Source organism: Manacus vitellinus, unplaced genomic scaffold (assembly GCF_001715985.3).
Source record: "Manacus vitellinus isolate BGI_N305 unplaced genomic scaffold, ASM171598v3 scaffold_9_pilon, whole genome shotgun sequence".
Taxonomy (NCBI): Eukaryota; Metazoa; Chordata; class Aves; order Passeriformes; family Pipridae; genus Manacus; species Manacus vitellinus.
The window spans coordinates 16,982,046-17,002,224 of record NW_021940917.1 but is presented as its reverse complement, the minus strand read 5'-3'; the positions used below and the strand labels follow the sequence as shown (position 1 = coordinate 17,002,224).

The 20,179-nt window shown below is 46.0% G+C and overlaps 1 protein-coding gene across 3 annotated transcripts in view; it reads left to right on the top strand.

Moving 5' to 3' along the window:
- Positions 1-20,179, top strand: part of PSD3 (pleckstrin and Sec7 domain containing 3) — a 116,992-nt gene that overhangs the window by 53,040 nt on the left and 43,773 nt on the right. For all 3 annotated transcript variants that reach the window (XM_018085996.2, XM_018085998.2, XM_018085997.2), the window contains 2 exons: positions 677-735; positions 4,427-4,516. In XM_018085996.2, coding sequence (XP_017941485.2) covers positions 677-735; positions 4,427-4,516 — 149 coding nt within the window. The remainder of the gene's footprint in view (positions 1-676; positions 736-4,426; positions 4,517-20,179) is intronic.

The window sequence follows — 20,179 nt, the reverse complement described above, 5'->3', positions numbered from 1 at the left end:
TGCTCTCACATGGTGTGACTCTTGGGGATGGTCCTGTACAGGGCCAGGAGTTGGACTCAGTGACCCTTGTGGGTCTCTTCCAACTCTGTTCTGCGGTTCTATGAATCCGTCTCTTCTGGTTCATGACTTGGCCACCGGACCACCTTAGAGACCCCTGGAGTGGTCTCTACCCAAGAAAGAGCCAAGGCACCATAAATAGGTGACTGAAGTTCTCCAGAATTCATTCTAATTGAGCCCTGAATGAGGAGGGAACCAGAAAAGGAGGAAAACATGATACCATGCTAAATACAGTCTGCACACAAGAATGGATGTATTTTACTCTTTCCTTTCTGATCTGAATTAAATGAAGAAGAAGGTGTTGATTCAGACTGTGGTGTTGGTATTAATAAGCAAAGGGTGACAGCGTGGTCACCTGTCTAGTTTCCTGTCTAGTTTGCTTCATCCATGGGTGCTGAAAGATAGTTTTGACAGTTACTTAAAGATGAAAGAAAGACTGTTCTAGTTTGGCAGCTGTGTGATGACCTCATTGTTCATTTATTTAATTATGTGTGTTTCTTGATAAAACAGATTCTTATAAAGGGAACAGATGCAATTAGGCTATGAGACTCATTTTCAGCTCCTCTTAAAGGTCCAGTTTTGGGGTTGCATGTGACTCTTGTTTTGTTTCTTTCTGCAGATGGAGTTCACTGTCTCACCTGTGCCATGATGCTGCTGAACACAGACCTGCATGGCCATGTGAGTATGCACAGTTTTGTGTAGACTGCTCCTATCAACACTGTGCTGGGTGGTGGCCTGCTCCTAAAGCCCCTGCAGACAGCAAACAGTGAGAAGGCTGCACTCCAAGGCCATTGTCCTGGGCAGGCCTTTCCATCATACCTTTCCAGTCATGTGTAAGCTGGCATTGTGCCTGGCTTTGCCATAATGTGTGAGGATACTCTGTGTCCTCAGGCCCATCTTCCTGGTGTGCTTACCATTCTTCCGTGGTTACAGCAACTGGCCCTGACCAGGAAGCTGTGGATGGGATTGACTTCCCCTTTACAGTATGTGAAGACATGTGAGAAGGCAGAAGAAAGAGGGGAGGTGCAGAAGTTTTAGGAAGGTCACAAAGGGAAGGTGACGTTTGCAGGCAGACAGTTGCAGGGGGCAGATCTGGTGAAACCAGAGTTTTGCACAGCCAGACTAATGATTGGTGTGCACAGAGCCAAGAGAGTGGAGGGTGGATATGGGCATGCTGAGTGGGAGCCCTCTGTTCCCCCATGGCACACTTCTCCCCACTGCCTGCCTGGGGGAAATAGTATTCTGGTTTGAGTCCTCTTAGTCACACTGATGCAGGGTGCCAGCAGCCCTAGGACGAGTATTTCAGCACCCATGATGCAATATGCCTGCTATGTATGGTATTCCCATACTGATGGGAGGCTTTCTCTACCCTAGAGTTAGGGTGGAGAGGGGAAAACACAGGGATCATGGCATAATAGCATGCAGGATCATTGTCTTCAGCCAGGTGGCTCTGGGGCTTCTCTGTGGCTGAGGCCCTTTGCTGCACTTCCAAGAGCTCTTCCAGGAGTGTGTCATTTGGAAACTTAGACAGCAAGGATGGTGAGTTGGGCAACAGGAGACAGAGGCAACCTAGGTCTGTCACCAAGGGCTGTTCAGCCCCTGTGGGTGCAGCTCTGTGGTGGGTGCAGGTGATGGAACCAAGGCTTGTGTATTCTTTGCCGGGAGTTTTGAGGCCCACCTGCCGTTCATTGAATGCCTTTGTCTGAAAATTGTAGAAAGCAGAAGGGAGGAGGGAGCTGAGAAGAATTTTTTCCCTGACGGCTTAGCCTTCCCCGACTGAGGATTGCGTCAGTGACGTGTGAGGGTGAGCAGGGGTACAGCAGCGTGCCCCAGTTTGCCTCTTAGCACACACAACTTCTGTTGAGCACAGCTGAGATGTCACGCACAGGTATCCTGCTCCCCAGAGCGATGAACACCCTGGGGTTCCTGCTCTCCAGCCTCTCTGGCCTCACAGTCCATGGAGGGAGAACAAATGCTCATGCATCAGCCTGGCAGCAATTCCTGTTGCTCCCTGCAATTCTTTAGTGGGCTCTACTGTCTTCATTAGGTGCTGGAGTAAATAAATAAATAAATAATCCAGCTGTGACCCATCATTGCTGCTGCTGATTTGCAGCTGAAACCTGGCTGCTTGTTGCAGTGTGTCACTTTGGAGGTTTACCCCACTGGCAGTTGATAGTGTGTTTTTACATATATGCAGCTGTAGTGTTTGCCAGAGTCCTACTTGTGCTGTGTCATGTGTGTGTCATCATGTTCCCTCCAACCCCTCTGATTTCCTGTAATTTTGATCTTCCTCTTGCTGCTTTGTATTTTTCCACATAGGTGGTAAGTTTGGCATTTTTGACTCGGAATGCAGCCCTTGCAGATATGCCTAATTGCCTATTTCCTAAGAGAGATAATGGTCTGCCCCATCCTTACCAGGAATTCGCTGGAGCAGGAAGCAAATGAGTCACTGGGCTTGTCTGCACTGAGCTCCATTTGTTACTGACTTACTGATCATAAGTGCAGACACTTATTTCACAATAAGCTCAACTTCTTGTGGGGCTGTGGTGCTGCTGCTCTGCTCAGTGCACACTTCCTTTATGCTCTTGTAGACAAACTCTTACTTATCCCTCTTTTTTCCCTGTCTTGTCACATTTCATTCTCTTCGTAACTTAATAATTTTGGCTAGCTGGGTCTTGGAGATGCACGCTTGCTCCTCTGCACAGAGGTGATCACCCAGGCAGGAACTAGAGACTCTTAAGGTATCTCTAAACACCAGGCCCATCTTGTGGAACCTCTGTGGCACTGTGCAGAGATGTGAGCTTTGGTCCTGGACCAAAACAGCCATTTGTCTGCAGTGCCACGTTGCTGTTGGGAATCTGTTGAATTTTTTGTTCACTGTGGGGAAGCTGCAAACTGCTGCGTGGAGGAAAGAAACAGAAGCAGGCTGAAGTCTCAGTGAGAAGGGAAAGCATTTGCAAGTCTACTAGACCAGCTCCAGCCTGCACCTGAAGACTGCATTTGTGAGCTGCATTCTGCAGTCTTAGCAACCAGAGACCCAGAGTTACAGCCAGACTGTGTTGTCAGGAGCCTTCTTGTTGTGTGTAGGAAGCTGTGCATTGTTCTGGTATTATTGCTTGCCTTCTTTCTGTGGGTCTGTGCTGGCCACAAGCTGTGGGATTTTCTTTTCTGGGTAGGTGAGGCTGATGGTCAGGATTTGGTGGTTTTCCATCTCTCCCTAATCCAACATTATGAAAGGGAAGCAGAGGATGTGCAGTCCAAGCTATCATGTAACTGTAGCATTAAATGACTTGTTTTACCAACTGGTGCTCTCCTTTGGGCTTCACTCGTGTATTAGTTTGGGCTCTTGCTTCTAGCCCAAGACACTGTCTTTGCACAAAGCTCTTCTGCTGTATTTCTCCAGACAAAGCATACCCTGACCATGGAGAAGTCATGTTCACCCCTTTCCTCTTGACTGGCAGAGTGCCATCCCCAGAGATACCATGATCATCACCGAGCCCTGTTTTTCCTCTGCCTTTACCATGTTTCACAGCTCACCTCAGGCTGCTTTCCTTTTCTCAGATCTCTTTTGTTTTCCTTTTCATCAATGCAGTGTTGTCATTGCTGCCCACACACCAGGCTCCCCACATGATAAGCTTGGGACTTCTAGCACCTGGGGGACTGAGTATAGACACTTTTTCTGAGGGGTGATGGAGACTGGGATTCAAGAGCAGTCAGGGCAGCCTCAAGCCTCTGTATGGAACAGTTGGGATCCTACATGAACATAGCTGTTCCTTTGCCATTTGTGGCTCAGTTGGACAACTCTCAGTCTGAGAATAAGAGAAGAGAGAACAGAGAAGAGAGAAATGAGAACAGTCTTATGGAAATGTCAAGGCAGCCTCAGCCTGTTAATCAGAAGAGGTAATGGCTGCTTCTGGGCATTGTACTGCAACTCAGGGTGGTTGATACTTGAAGGGAACATTGGAAATTGTAAGAGAAAGGTCTGGAAAGGGCCTCAGTCAGCTGTTCCCTTGTACCCCACAGCAGATTCAGGTAGAGCTTTTCCATCAGAGGCTGGTAGAGCCTCTTGTAAGGCACCATGGAGATACTAGAGAGCTTCATCACTGCCCTCTTCATTACCCCCAGTATTAAGTTGTTTTTCTTTTTGGATGGGTGTGTGGGCCCTTCGGTGCAAAAGCACCTTCCCTTTTCTAGCTATATGCATACAAGGATACTTGTCCCTGAGTAATCTCGTGAATGCTTTCTTAGTGCTGCCTGCCTTGGGCTTAAAATGAGAGCAGGGAGGTGCATTTAATCTGATGTTGCTCACTCATGTCATTTTGGAAAGCAGCAGGAGTATGATGCTGTGTTTCTCTGACATCCCTTCCAGAACATTGGGAAAAAGATGACCTGCCAAGAGTTCGTTGCTAACCTTCAAGGGATGAACGATGGCAAAGACTTCCCTAAAGGACTGTTGAAGGTAAGGAATCAACTACAGAACGTGGGTTTCGTTTTTACTGAGAGAAGCTTCAGAACGGAACACCGTGTCTTGCGTTTCCTGAATCTTAATTGTCAGACATGACAAGCAATGGGCACGTTTCTCCTCCCAGAACTTACATAATATATACAGTGCTTATTCTGTTGTTTTCCCTCTTGCCTTCACTTGATAGTGATTGGGATTCTCTGCAGCACAGAGAGGCGAGACTGAACTCCAGCAGGGCTGGCTCCAGAGCTGTGTGCCTTGTGAAGTCCTGTGCCCATGCCAACCCACAGCGCTGTCTCCTGATTACACTGGGCAGAAGCAGCCAGTTGGTTTTGACTTTGAATACTTAAGAGCTAATCTTGATCTCTGTGGATCTGGAGAGCATGTGTGTTTTTTCATCAAAGGTGCTTTGGGGTTTTCACATTAGAACTGGAGATGTAATTTCAGATTATAATGTGCTGTCTGGCACAGGCTGCTTTGCTTCGTGTTTTGTTCATTAAGTTTGTGCCAGGAGTTAAATATGAAGAACAGGGAAGAAGGCTGAGCAGGACAAATCTTGTTTCATTGTCAATAATAATGAGAATGTTTCACTTCTTTTTTGTCTGATTGCTGGCATGAAACAGCAGTCTGTTTGAATGAAGGCAGGTGCGCATACACTAGAGTTCTTAATTTTATTTTATTGTGATGGAAATAAAAATAAGAGGCTGCTGCATCTGAGACCTGACCCAAAACCTACTGAAATAAATCAAAAGAGTTGCTATCTCTTCTGTGGGTTTTGTGTCAGGCCCATTGTGAAATACAGATGTACCTGCATGGTTACAAGTGGCAGACTTTGTTTTCTTGTATTGGTGTTTTTTTCAGTTTCTCCAGCCTCTTCAGGGAGCTTTTTGTTGGGCCCTCCTGCCTGAGATCTTACTAAGTAGTGAGGAATATAAACTCAACACCTCTTTATTTTAGATTTAATGTCTGTGATTTTTAAATCTTGATACAGTGTCAGCAGCAACACTTGAATTTATTTTTCCTGCAAGGAGTCTCATTTCTCAGTTTGCCATAGAGGGATGTGTTGAGATTAATTTGCAGGCTAATTACAGCCCTTATTGAATAAGTAGATCTTCAAATTGTGTTTAAATAACCTTCTGAGTGCACTGATGAGAGACTTCTGCTGGTGCTCACCTGCTGTTTGTTTTCCTTCTGACAGAATTATGCAGCTGGGGGTGTACCTTGGTGTTCAGTGCTCACCTGCTAATGCTGAGTCTGCCTGGCTCTTCTCTGGGCTGTCCAAAGCAAGGATCAGGGGTCAGGATTTTTTAGATGTAGACAGATAGAAAAAGTTCAGTGTCAATGTCCCACTTTACGTGGGGCTTTCTGCCCTTTTTTATGTGCTGCCTTGATGTCTTGAGGACAGAGGTGAATCCCAGCCTTGGTCTCTCATCTGGCTTGTCTGAAGATCAGCTGATGAACTGACCCTTGGTTTTTAATTTATCAGTGGAGCGAGTGGTAGTAATTGTGCATTTCAGTGCCTCCTGTGTCCACAGCAGCCACCCTGCCATTAACTGTGTGATTACAAAGACTTAGCAGAAATTAATTTTGCATTAGTCTCAATAAATTAAATTCACAGAGCTCTGCTTCAGCACAGCACCAAAGTGCATTTGGCTTGCTGCTGCATTAGCAGTGTAGCTAATGGGCTTTGGTGAGGCTGCAAGCCATCTTCCTGCGTCCTTCCCCAGCTGCCTGCGAGAGGAGGAACAGTTTCCACAGGGTGGCAGTGTGTCCCTGTGGGAGTGAGGTCCAGAGCACCCACGGGTGAGTAATGCAGACCCATGGCGAAGCAAGTGGGCTTTTCTGCCTCTCCAGTCTCTCTGTGTTCTCCTTGTAGCTCTGCTGCACCACTCTGTGAAGCTCTGGGGCTCTGCTGAGTCCTGGAGCAAAGCTGAACAGTGCTGGAGGGGAGAGAAGACCAGGGAGAGCGGAGTGTTCATCCAGGGCTCGTGAAGCTCCGTGCAGCATTTACTCTGGATCCGGTTCACAGTGTTAGGGGGGCAAATACTGCTTGGGCTATCCAGGGCTATCCAGTGCCAGTCGACTGACAGGCATTGATCAAACATTGTCTTCAGTCAGTCCCTTCACCCGTGGTGCTGCTGAGGGCAGAGTGTGGCCCTGAGTGTTTTGTCTGGATAGGAAAATAACCCATCAAGGGGCAGACATCAGCATCTGAGGAGTGACACACTTCTTTGCTATCAGCCTCAGAAAACTCGGGACATCAAATCCAATTGCTCCTTTCTTTACACTTCTCTGAGGGAGCCATCTTTTTGTTTTGTCAAGTTTTTTCCCAACGATGAGAACATTTTTGGTAAACACGACAAGGCCTTCATGACCTGATTCTCAGTGTGTTGCTGTCAGTGCTTTGAGAACAGATATTTTACTCTGGTTAGAGATAGAAATGAGAAATGCTAATATGATCTTGCTCACCTTGTGTCTTGCTGTCTGTTCATTAACACTGAAAAAAGTTCTGCTTTCATACACCCATCTGCACAAAGATTCATTGCCTTTTCTTTTTCCTCATTCCTTTAGTGAGATCTGAGGTTGCTTTTAAAGTTGGGACCCATAAAGACAAATGTGCCAAACTGTGATTAAAAGCATTCTTCTCCCCATGGGATCTGCTTTCAGTATTCATATATTCAGTACTTTACCAGGCAAGCAGATATATATGTACCTTGCCTTTTACTTCAACTTAGCTCCAGTTTGACTGTCCATCACACATCCCATTTATCTGCCATCAGCTGCTAGTAAAGATTGGACTTGGAGACAGTAGCCTGATTTCCAGTTGTGTACTGACAGTGCATTCTGACCAGAGAGTGATAGTTTTTACTTAACTTCAGGGTTCCTGTATGCCTTCAAACTGGAACAAATTCCTTGTAAATGAGAACCACCTTCCCAAGCTGAGATTTTTCTCTCTAGTGTAAATCAGGATCATCTATCTCTGTGGGTCTGGCTGATGTAGAAGGTGAGTCAGGACTGCCTTAAATCAGGCAGACTAAGGTTATTGAAAGTTAATTTTTTCAAAAGCAGGAAGACTTCTTGAAACTCCCATCCTTTGAGCTGTCACAGTCCAAGCATGCAAATAATTTTATGTTATGCCAAGCTGTTATCAGGCAAGGTAATCCTAAATTTCAGCCTTGATCTTATACTGTAGCAAAGGTTGTTTTGTTCAGGAGTTGAGGCATTGGAAGGAGTGCTAAGTACTAAGAGTTTTGACCACTGTGTGTTCTTGCTGGTGCTGCAGTACTGTGCTCTGGAGTGGCTCAGTGCTCGATCCTAAGGCTGTTAATGAATCACATAGTTACCAGCATTCACAAGTGGGGATGAGTGACAGGTTTACAGGGACTTGAGTGAGACAAAGAGACCCAGCTGCAGCTCTCATCTCCTAGGAGTGGAGTTACCCAACATCCCAGATTAGCTGCTGCAGAGGTAAGGAGCAGAAGGAGCACCACCATGAATGAGAGAGCTGAACAGTTTAACAGCAGAAACAGTTAAAACAACCTGTGGGTTGTTAGCCTAAGGGAGTCATGACCAGACCATTGTTCTCTTATTGCTGTAGAAAGGGAAGCCATGACTCGGGTCTCCCTACTTGGAAAATAACAAAGTCAGTCTGACAGTTTGGCAATGTCAAGAACCTCATGATTACAGCGTAGGAGTGGTTCCTTTCTCACATGCTCATACCAGTTTTAATCTGGTATAGTGACACTCTATAGTGACACCACAGCCTTCTTTAAAGCTGGTCTTCACAAGATTTTCTGGAATGAGAAGGAGATTGGCTTGGAAAGAGCCTACTTTTGGCATGGTTGCTTCACTTCCTACCAGCACTGTGGTCTTCACAAATAAAGTGCCAGTACTGTGCTGGCCATCGTGTCTTCATCTTGTCACCTTGTGGCAAGGTGTGTGGGAGTCCACTCCGTCAAGGTGGCAGTGACAAGGCCTTTCATATGCAAGGTGAGAAAATACTGTGGTCCAGAGAGCCTGCAAGGAGTCTCCTCTGAGGAAATGGGTCCCTGCTTTTGTTAGGCAGTGTCCTGGGAGGGGTGCTCTGTCGTCAGGCTGTGTGCAAAGTACCACCTGTCCTGCATGAGTAAATATCCTCTGCATTTACAGTGTCCAGGGTACCTTGTTCATGGAATCAGGGGGCATCACCCAGGCTCTGACAGGGGGCTGACTCTGGTGGCTGTGCTGCCCTGTGACATGGGCACTGGTCGTGAGGGGGTCAGACCTGGCTGTGTGTCTTCTGGTAGGAGGTGGTAGCTTTTCACTGACCCGTTGTAGTGCCTGGGAACCTCCATCACGCTGGGGCACCTGGTATGCCCTGCAGGGACTTGGCTAGCATCATCCTGGCAGGGGCTTCTGATGGTTAAAAGATCTGCTTTTTCTCAAAGGCTGTTTTTTGGATAGACCTTATCTCCTGCAGAAGCGCTGTAATGAAGTGACCAAATTAACTTAAGAGTTGCTGGTGCTGAACTCTCCAGTCCTCCTTAATTTCCTAAACGATCTGAGTTCTTGATCAGGATTCCTGGGATATGCAATTTCCTGTAGAAGCTGCAAGGTAGGGTTTATCTAATTTTGCTGTCAGTTCCCTGCACTTTAATTAAGGATTTTATTTTTTTCTTTACCACTGTCTTTCTGCCTCCTCTCTCTCTCTTTTTTTTAAATCCCCTTTAAAAGACCTCCAAAACAAACACTGAGTGTAAAGTGAATTAGTGGCATCTTGCTTCATCCATTCCAATCATTTCAGGTATTTAGTGGAGAAAAGGGAATGAGCTGACTGACTCCTTCCAACACACCCCCAACCCTTCCTTTACACAGAGGAAATCACACTAATCGGACTGCTGTGTACACCCTAATTGCTCTCATCAGCAGTCTCTGCACTCCATCCATTTCCTCTATGGCAAGAAATTCCCACTTTCCAGGGAAGCCTGATGAATTTGGGGAGACAGGAGCATGTGGCAGCATGCCAGAAGGCCCCCAGGAGGACAGCACTGACTGCTCGAGCACCCTGCAGTTGTGGGCAGAGGAAGGGTTGGAGGGGACCAAGTGTCTTTGCTTCACTGAAGAAGACAGAGCTCTGCCTTGATATTTCTCCCCCAAAATAAAGCTTTTCCTCTTAAAAATATTTCTGTTGGAAATAATATTTCTGGGACATTTCTTATTTGTATGAAATGGAAGATCTGTTGCTGAAGGCCCCTTTCAGCTGCTAGGAGACAGCAGAGTCTAATCTGGCAGTATAAAAGTCAGGGAATGCAGGATGGAATCATTAATCCTGGTCTTCAGCAGTTGTTTGTGAAAGCATCCTCTCTTAGGAGACACAGAGCTGTAGTGACTGAAGGGAACATCTGACTTATCTTCACTCCTCTCCCATCCTTGGTGAGAGCCTTCCTGCTGTGATGATCTTTGTTTCCTTTGGCTTGCAATTTTTTGGGAGTTGTCATTCAGCCTTTTAAGAGTAATAACCACTCATCATGCCTGTGCAGAGCTGTGAATTGAACCAGGTTTTGATGGTGTGTGCATTGCTTTGTATACCTCGAATAACAGAGATCCTGACACCTTCCTGCCCTGTTCAAATGCAAGTGTATTTTCTTTTTGCATTCCAGGAACTTGGTTTGATGCATATAAAAGGAAAAATCTGAAATCTGTGTATTTTTTCTCTGGTCAAGTAAGCTCAGATATCATGTTGAGGAAAGCCTCATCATAGCAAAAGCCTAATGCTGTGTGTCTGAGCAGAGAAAGCAGTATTTTGTACAAGGTTTAAACCATAAAATTTTGTAATGGGGGATCCAAGAATAAGGATTGCCCTTCATAGTCTAGGCATGGTACTGGGGGGTTGCTTATCTCGCTAGGAACCAACATTTCAGGATAGACCTGTTCCTGCTTTCACGATCTGCATTTCTCTGATTTATTTTTGCTCCTCCAACCTCTCATCTCTTTACTTTCCAATTGTTATTCAAAAGATCTCACCTAGCCTACCAGGCTTTTGTGTCAGCAAGGAGTGAAACCCAAGCAGAGTCAGCTAAGAATTTCCATTACTACTGGCTGCAATTACGTGGCTCAATGCTAGGCTTGTAATGAATGTTTGGGGGGTTAATTTTCATCTGTGGAGGCAAGGTCTCTGCTGCGTCTTGTCTAGGTTGATCAGACAAGGGAATATTTGATGTTTAGCTTCTCCAGGCTATCAGATAGCCAAGGCTGTCGGTTGTCTCCCACTTTAACTGAAATACATAGTAGCTCCCAAGGATAAATGTCACCCTTTGGAGCTTACCATTTCTTATGCTGTCAATGTGGAGGATACAGACTGGTAGTCTCCAGGAATGATGTGCTCTGCCACTTTAAAGGAGGAATTCTGGGCTCTTTTCAGGCTGGGAAATCTCTAATACAATGTCACACATACATTTTGGTCCCTATGACATATTACTCCCACCTCCATGTAGGTAGAAAACAAATTCTGAAAAACATTCTTTGATCTTCCACCCACTGATCTGCTTGAAATTTAAGTTCTGTGCTGCATCTCCAGGGAAGGAGGAGTAGGAATATAATTTATACCATATTAAAAAAAAAAAAAAAAAGAAGAGGAGAGAACATTACTTCCACCAGTTTTAGGATTATTGCTGTATAAATCTTTGGTATTCCTTCCATTTATCACCAACTTTTCAAATGGCATTGGACTATTCTTTCTCTGACCCACTTACACTGTTTTCTTTCAAACAAGAGTGCTAGGTTGACCCTTAAATTTTGAAAATACTTTTTCTCCTTTCCTGTGATGTTAAATGGAACATTTAGTTTCCTTCAGAGGTCATACTTCCTTGAATGATTAAGTGTTCACAAGATCCTGGTACAAATACGGGGCAAATCCAAGGGACCGGTTTTCTGCCCTGTTGACAGATGGGTTCTGGAAGAGGCATCGTGTGGTTCAGAAAGGATTTCACCTGCTTTTGGTGCAAGGCAGCCAGACATGACTCCATAGGTGCGTTCATAGGTACCTGCAGGAAGAGGATTTCAAAGCCTATGTCTGTTTTTCCCCCTGGAGCTGCTTCTTCTGTAGTGCAATACTTACAAGCACAGGTGACTTGAATCCTGTGTGGATGTCAGAATGGCCTCCATTCCCTTCCTCCCCCTCTCTTCTTCCACTTCTCCCTCTTCCACTCCCCTTTCTTTTTGACCCCCCTATCTTTCCTCCAGTCTTCCTTTCCCCTACTCTTCCTCTCCCTCCTCTTCCTTTCCCCCCGCTTTTCCTTTCTCCTCTCTTCATTTCCTCCCTCTTCCTTTCCCCCCCCCTTCCTCTCCTTCTTTTCCCCTTTTCCTTTTTGTTGTTACTGTGTTTGCTGTCTGAATCAGAAGCCTTGGAGAGTGGTTGTTTTTCATTTTTTTTTTCATGGAGATCTCTGTGGGAGTGCTGGGTGGTGAGGGGTTTATTTTGGTGCTGTTGACTCTAAGCTAAGCATGCTGGCTGCAAGGACAGAGGCAGAGGTTGTGTGCAGCTGATCTGAGATAGTTTTGTAGGCTTTGCATCAGTTCTTGGTTCACCTTCCTGTGGGTTTCTGTCACAGCCATGCAGAATTTTAGGGGTTTGGTGCTTTTACAGATTTGTTCAAGGTGCTGCTGTTTTCTTTAGCTACATTTGGCAGCTTTAACTTAAGGAACTTGGTAGTCTGTGTTAGTTGATGCCTACTATGTGGCTCACTTTTTGTCAGCTCTGTTGACAGCAGATGATAATTCCTGAAAGGAGAAATTCAAGACGAGAAACTTCTTCCCTTGGATACTATAGTGATTTGCCAGGAAGTACAACAGCTAGTCTGTGAAACAGCTGTTTTCAGATCTGCTGCAGGGAACATGAAGATGGCTGAAGGCACCTCCTCACTTGCAGTGCTAATGAGGATAACAGGGGGCATGATTTTTTTGCATGCTGTCATTATCAAGCAGCTTGTTTTCATTAAACCTGTGGTCTCCTGTCATTCTCAGCAGGGCACCTACCTTAGGGGTCGTTTCTTTTGGCTTAGGGTGCAACATGGGTCCCAGAGAGGTACAATGATGCCTGGATTGTTTTGATCTTCTACCAGCCATTATGGTTTTGTCGCTCTGCTCCGTTTTAGGGGCTTATTGATGTAAAATGTCAGTTGTAAAGACTTGTGCCGTGATCACGAGCCAGCTGATTGTGGATGTGCTTTTAACATGCTCCTCGTGTAACACAGAGACTTCAGTTCCCCTCACATGGTCATCCATCATTCTCCCACCATTCCTGCTGTTACCCTGCTAGGATTCCTGTTGACCTGATTGCTTATGCATGTAGAAACGAAGTGGTTGCTCTACTATTTCTGCTGTTCACAGGGATGGCAGTTGTAGACATTTAGATTTAATATTGATTGTCAGCTCCCCCTAGTCAGCAGATCTCAGAAATCATTATCTTAATATTACAGGAATGTTACTGTTGAGCGGTTGTTAAGCTCCAGTTCTGTGGCCATCGTGTGTGAGTAGCTTATCCAACAGAATTAACTTTCCCCTCCATTTCTGTTTTGAGGAGGAATAAAAACAGATGAAGGAAGAAGGAAAGCAAACTTTTGAGAGATTTAGTGTTGTTTATTTAACGAACAGCATTTAATGGCAGCATTAAATAGTTCCACCTTTCTGTTCTATACAAATACATTACTGGCTTTGGAGGGTAAATTTTAAGTAATTGGTGGGTGTGTGTTTATGTATTTTGTCAGCTTTTGTTGTTTGTGCTTCTGTCACCGGCATCAGGCTTAAATGATGCTAATGGATTCTTTTGGCTTTGTTTGAGGACATTGGAGTTCTTCCGATACAGTGATGTCCTTAGGTTTGGATGCCAAAAGCCAATGCTGAATTTTACTTTGAATTCTGCAGCTTTACTTCTTTTGTTATTGATTCGCTGAATGACATCAGGAGGACCAAGCAAGGACTGAGTATGTTTCGCCTCCCAGGGAAACTTGACTGGTGGGAGGAACAGATGGGAAGGAGCTTATTGCAGAATAAGTTGGAACAGCTGCCTGTTTCCTCCATGGGTGATGTAGTCTGACGTTGTTCCTGTCACAGGTGAGGAGGTTTTGTGCAGCTTTAAAAGGATGAGATGGAAGGAATAATGGAGACTGTGGTTTTCCCCTCCTGCATCTGTGTTGACTCAAAGTTTAAAATTTTCCTACTGGTTTATGATTTGTTACTTAGAGGAACGGATAGGGAAGGTCCACAGATAGGGTCACAATCCTTTTGGTCGCTCCAGTGGTGTCACTGACTAAATTAATATATGCATTCTGCCCCATTCCTACCAGCGCTTTGCTGGCCTCTGAACAAGGGGAAGATTATGACTTCTTGACACACTTGGAGGGTCCCCTGGGTGTGGTCAGCTTTCATTTTTCTGATATAGCACAGCTATTTCAGCCCCTCTTCAAAAACATCCCTTCCATCCCTCTGTTTATGCTAACAGTGCACTTCTCCCTCAGAAATCCCAGTTGCTCAGCTACACATATAAATGAATCCTATGTGCATGCTGATTCCTAAAATGGTGGGTCTTCTCTGATGTCAAAGAGTGGTCTTTCCCTGAAATACAGTCAATGTATACACAGGATACTGGCTCAGTCAGGAGTACAAGATTGTATTATCGCTTGCAGATGAAAATCAGGGGCACTGATGAAATCTAAACCAAATCCCTAATCTGAAGACATTTAGGGCTTTAAAAGCATGATCTCAGGAGGCTCTCTCTTTTTGGGAGGGTGTGAGGCGAGAAGTGTTTTTCATACTCAGTTGGGGAAAAAAAAAAGAACAGCCTGTCACCCTTGGAGTTTTGGACTGCTGCTTGTTTACAAAAGAAACAGACCTGTTCCTTCATGGAGTAAGGCCCCGTCATGGAGGAGGGTTCCTGTCCTACCTGAGGATCTGCTAACCTCAGCTCAGAGAATGCTTTGTGGACTGCTGCAATTAGGCAGCAGTGACAGTGCTGTGGGCCAGAGAAATATTGCTGTGATTCAGTCTAGCTTGTGTTTAATAATAAAATTGCTCTGTGTAATTGACACTGGCCTAGGTCTGTGTGCGATATTTAGGGAATATAATTATTTCAGATGTGTTGAGGGTGCTTGGGGAGTTGGCCTCATAAGTCTGAGGGTGAGAATAATCTGCAAGGCAGGGGGCTGCTAGGATACAGAGTGATTTGTGGCCATTTACGTAGCACCTGTCAGGGCCTGCTGCTTAGCTCATCTGGAGCGGTTTGACTGCAGTGAAAATTTCCTCAAAGAAGAGATTTTCTTTGAAAAGCCTTTCCACTAGCAGTGGATAATTTCAGATGGGTTAAGTAACATAACACTTTCTTTTGGGAAGTTGCACAAGTAACTTAGAGTATGCAATTACTTGTTGCCGGAGAAAAAGGTTTATTTCAGTTACTCTCCAGCAACGACAGGTTTGTGTAAAAAGGCTCTGGAGCACTTTTGAGATTTGATCTTAATGTATGAGGTAGGGATGGGCTTGCTAGACCTGACTGTTGTGAAAATGAGGATGCATTTTGCTTCTTGTCTGGGAGGAAAGACATCTGTACCTTAAGCAGGAGGGAGGCAGGATCTGCGAGGAATCAGAAGTTTCTCAACCCAGGGGCCAGCTCTTGTATTGATATTTAGGTTGCCTGTTCCCTGCTCCACTGACTGTTGTCCTTCAGCATGGTCCATGCCTATTAGAGTCTGTGGGAAGGATTTCCACCTGTAGCACCCTTAGGGATAACATGAGCAAAGGGTGACTGCTGTCAGAGAGGCTGCTGTGTGCTGGGGAGACAGCAGCACCTCCTACGAGCAAAAGTGCACCTAGGACCATAATGTGGCTGTCTAGCCATTTGCCCAGTAAGGATGGAAATCCCTGATTGCAAGAGATTGAGAAGATGTAACATGAGGAAAAGCCCACTCAGTTCGTTTGCATCTTACCTACCCCTGGGTGCTGTTGTGCACGACACAGGGTGAGCAAACTCCCAGTCTGCCTAGGTGTGGCTCAGCAGACACTGAATGGGACTCAGGTGTGAATGGGGACAGGACCCTCTTCACCCAGCTTTTCAGCTGCCTGATGCATCTCAGCAGGGGACATTCACCCGAGCATGCCAGGGCAGCAACACCTTTTCCCTGTCCGCATGCACAGACTTGCAGCTCCCCTTATGTCATCGTGTGAGGGGCGGGAGAGGCTCTGACCCTGACCCCACTGCTGCTGTCCTTGCCCTGCCTGGTGAGCTGGTGGCACGGGGCAGGTTGCTGAACTCGATGTTAGCCTGCAGTGAGGTCCCCGTGCTGCAGAGTGTTCCAGCTCCTTGTGCTCCTTCTGCACAAGCTGTATGCCCTTCATGGGTTGGAGACAATGTCCCCATTGTCCACCTTTGCCTTCCTGCTTGCACAAGCTGCTCCACCTGCCCCAGTGCGTGTCGGCAGCTGCCACGATCCTGTGCTGAGCAAAGCAGAGCAGAGCAATCTCTCTCTCTCATCTGAGCATGTTGCCATGGCAATGCACAGTCTGCTGCACTCTGGGTCTCCAGGAGCCAGAAATGATGGTGCTTTTGCAACATTGAGGTAAACACCTCTTTTCCCTTATATAGCGCATCCACCCCTAAGTAAGTACCAGCTCCCACTGGCATTGGCCTCCCCTCACCCCCTGCATGGGGGAGAGTGACTCCAGGTGCCTGGAGCGTGCCTGACCTCTGGAGCCAGGCTCCTGTGGGTTGGAGCAGTGTGTCTGGCATCCGTGGGCTGTGGCAGTGGCCCTCTCATCACTAGGCTGTGTGGGTTTCCCACAAAGGAGAAAAAGGATGCCACTCGGGGGCTGCACTGCTGGTGGGGTCAGCCACTGAAGCATGCAGTTTGCTTGTGGAGGGCTACAGGTACAGCTCTCCTGGATGCCGAGTGGGGAGATGAGTCCCTAGGTGCTTGCTCACAGCTCTGCCACTGGTTTGCACTGATCACCACGGGAAAGTTCCCCTGAGTCCCTTTTAGCTTGTGAAAGTAGTCTTGCTCTCCCTTGCACCCTGGGAAGGCACCCTGAGGACTCTGGCTAGTAAGTGCAAACCCTTGGAGTTGTGGAAATTTGCTGATGCATCTCTCTGAGGCTTGCCAGTACTTCATTATGGTGTTGTGGGTTTTCACTCGTTTCTCCAATGCTTTGGGAATCCGTCAGTATTGCTCACATCCAGAAGTGTGTAGCTGGCAGGTGATTGAAGACTCTTTTCACAGTGTTCTTTGTTATTGCAGGCAGTAACGAGCATGCCAGGCTGTTGCAGGCAGGGAAGTGTGGCCCCGTGAACTGAAAATGAATCTCTTGCTTGATCTGCTGGCATTTGTTCCAGCATCTTTCTCTCCACCTCTCTCCCTGTCACTGTTGGTGTGTGTATGAAGGGGGAGTTGATGCTGGAGAGGGGAGCGGAGCAGGGGAGGAGTTTCTATCAGCCTCTTCTTTTTCTTTTTTTCCCCCCCCCCCCCCAGTCCAGTGACGTGAGCAATGCCTGGAACAATCAGGCTGGCTCCAAACACTGTGCCTGAAGATGCTGGGGAAAACAGCCTAGTGTGCTTTAAGCAAACACTGATTGCTTGAACCTGGGCTCTCCAGACGTAACCTTTTCCAGTTCCTCTGCAGGGGATTGGGAAGTTCCAGTAGCTTTCTTCTTCCCCATCCCATACACTCACTCTTGGAAATGATTGGAGTTAACAGTGTTCAGAGCACCAGCAAAGTCCGGGTGAGAGCCACAGGTTCGGTGAAATACTCCCGAGAAGAATCTCTCTGGCGGCAGTCCCATCGGTCAAAATCTATGAAAATCTCCAACTCCTCTGAGTTTTCTACTAAAGAAAGCAAGGTAAATAACTAAAATATTAATAGTGTTTTGCTTGGTTAGATGTGGGGGTAGTGTTGGTGAAACGGTTACGCTTTGCAGGAGTTAAGACCTCCAGATGATCTGCAGTGATCACAGAATTGCTGTCAGGTTGGAAAAAAAATCCCTACATTTGAGGAGAGACCTGAAGGTGAAAGAGGTCTGCTGTGATAGTGACAGTCTTAGTTGAATGCCCTGTCACTGAGCTTGATGCAATAGTAAACAGTGAAAACTTGCTAGTGACAATGCTGATCAGAGCTCTGATGCTGGGAAAGATGCCCGAGTTGGCAAGTGATGTCCTTGGGATTATCTGTTTAATGGGAATTGTTTTCTATAGAAAAACAGTTCTTGCTCCTTATCTAAAGCTCTGTGGTTCAGTAGGTGTGGGTATTAGGTGAAAATATTATCTCACTTACATGCACAATTAAATATTACTGTGAAATATTTATTAGGAAGGTGTCACTTGTGCTTTATAGGAGTATGTTAACGAATTGTAGTGGTTTGGAGCCCAGGCTATGTCCATCTGCTACAGTGACTGTGTGCAGCATCTCCCTACTCAGCCCAGCCCAGTTGTTCAGTTACTAAGCAAACACCCTCACTTCATGCAGCATCTCTTTTTTTTTCCTCATTCCTTGCTCCCACACAGTAACTGTGAGGCACCCAGGAACTCCTGGCAAGACCTTTAATAGCTGTTTCCTTCCCAAAGGTTTTCCGTGTCTCCAAGGGTTGAATGAACTTTGTGCCGTGACCAAATGTGCCTCTGATTTCATTCTTGCTGCCAGTTGATTCTGTCTTGGGATTAAAAGATATAACCACTTGCAAAGGTGTGTTGAATCAGGGTGAAATATTTCAAAGCATCAGCCAAGCATTTAACCATGTGTCTGTGTGCATGCAAACAAGCAGGCACGGGTATGGATCTTCCCATACTGTCCCTTCTGTGTATCTCCTGTCTGTTCTGAGAGAAACCTCCTCTGCTATGGTGAAAAGACCCCGGCACTGCACAGTAGTTCCTAGCAGATCACTCACTGTCAGCTTACAGGTTGTATGGCATTTCAGAGCCTCACCTGCATAACTTCGTTGACAGAGTACTGCAAACAAATAAATGAAGCATTTTATACAGTTCAATTTAATGAACCTCTGTTTTAAGGACCTTATTAGTCATATGTAAGAAATAGTGTGCTGCTGAGTTGTGGCAGAAAAATATCTTGGCCATCATTCTCGGGCTGTTGCTGATGCAGTACGTGCTTGTCCAACAAATATCAAAGTAAAGGCTGCATCTTGCAGGTGCTCTGGCACCCTGCTCCTGTGATCACTTTCACCCTAAGCATGGGAATAATTGCTTGAGTATTTGGTATTTGGTGGGAGGATTTATGCATGAGCAGTCTCCTGTATGTGGTGAAAAGGAGAGTCTTTTGACATTGGGTGAATGACTTAATCTCTGTACTTCTGTTCCCTCTCCCAGGCTTTGTGCATGCATGGTGTAATGTCCTCAGGGCAGAGACTATCTCCCAGGGATGGTGTCTGACACAGTTAGTTAACTACTGCAGTAATGAAAGCTCTCTGTTCATTCCTCTGTGGGATTCACATTTCTACCTCTTGAGTGCTGTAGCTTGTTCTGTGAGAGATACTCACTTCTTCTCCTCCCTATCTCAGTAAGCTGCGAAGCACACTGCAGCTTTGTTTTAGTTCGTTGTGCTGTTTCCTTATTTCATACAAAGGGTTTTGTGTCTGTGGAGCATCTAAGACCTCTAAAAGCTGTGTTATGGAGGGCTGAGAAGATCCCTGCATTCCTGTCAGTGGTGCTTGCCTGGTTGATAAGATGACAAGCGGCTGTGCCAGTGATTCATCTTGTGATTTTGGACAGCCCTGTTCTTTTCATCTGTCTGTTCCCCCCTCTGATCTTTGTCTGCCCATCTATTTTGCTAAGATGTCCCTGATTGAGAGAACTGATTTATAATTGAGTTTTACCTCTTTGGTACTGTCGTGTTGGTGGAAGAGAGCTGGAAGTTGTTAATGTGTAGTATGGCAAAGGAGGTCTTTTTATCAGTGTAACTCTGTGTGTGTGTGCTTGTGCATCACTTCTCGGGAACTGTTTTCAGTTCAAAGCTGGGCTTTTCTGGGCACTGATTCCATGTAGTTGCCCTTAGTCTCAAGCAGGATTTGGTTTGTAGACTTGTCTTCTTATTTATATGGGTGTGTTTCCCTCTTTGTGTCTGGACTGCCTTGTGTTTTATCTGCTCCCCATTGAAAGTGATTGCAATGCTCAAGACCTGTTTCTTTGACTGTGTCAGCTGGCTTTGAACAGGAGACAGATATAAACCATTTGTGCCTCAGAAACATACTCCTCTGTTACTTTTCTCTTATGTGACTCAGCCTATTTTGCTTAGCTAGACTGTATTATGTATCCTCATGCTTTAACTAGTATGAACAAAGCACCAACATGGTGCCTGCATATGAGGTCTGCTTGCTGCCAGTGTCAGAGAAGCTGGGTAGCCCAAGTACCTATCATTTCCTTGAAACACATCAGGTAGTGCTTCTGTGCACATATGTATATCCACATGCATCTGTATGTGTGCAGGTCCACTAAGTGATGCATCCTGGGTGTGTATTACAGGCAAGTATCACAGCCTCAGGCCAGCAGGAGAACTCGTGAAAAGGATACTGTGAATTGATGTACCTTTGTTCTCTGGAGAGTAGGCTCAAATCTAGACTGCATGCAAGGCGAGATCTTAGGATCGTCTGTTAGACGACCAGTGTGCTCAGCAGTCTCTTCTCCTGGCACACTC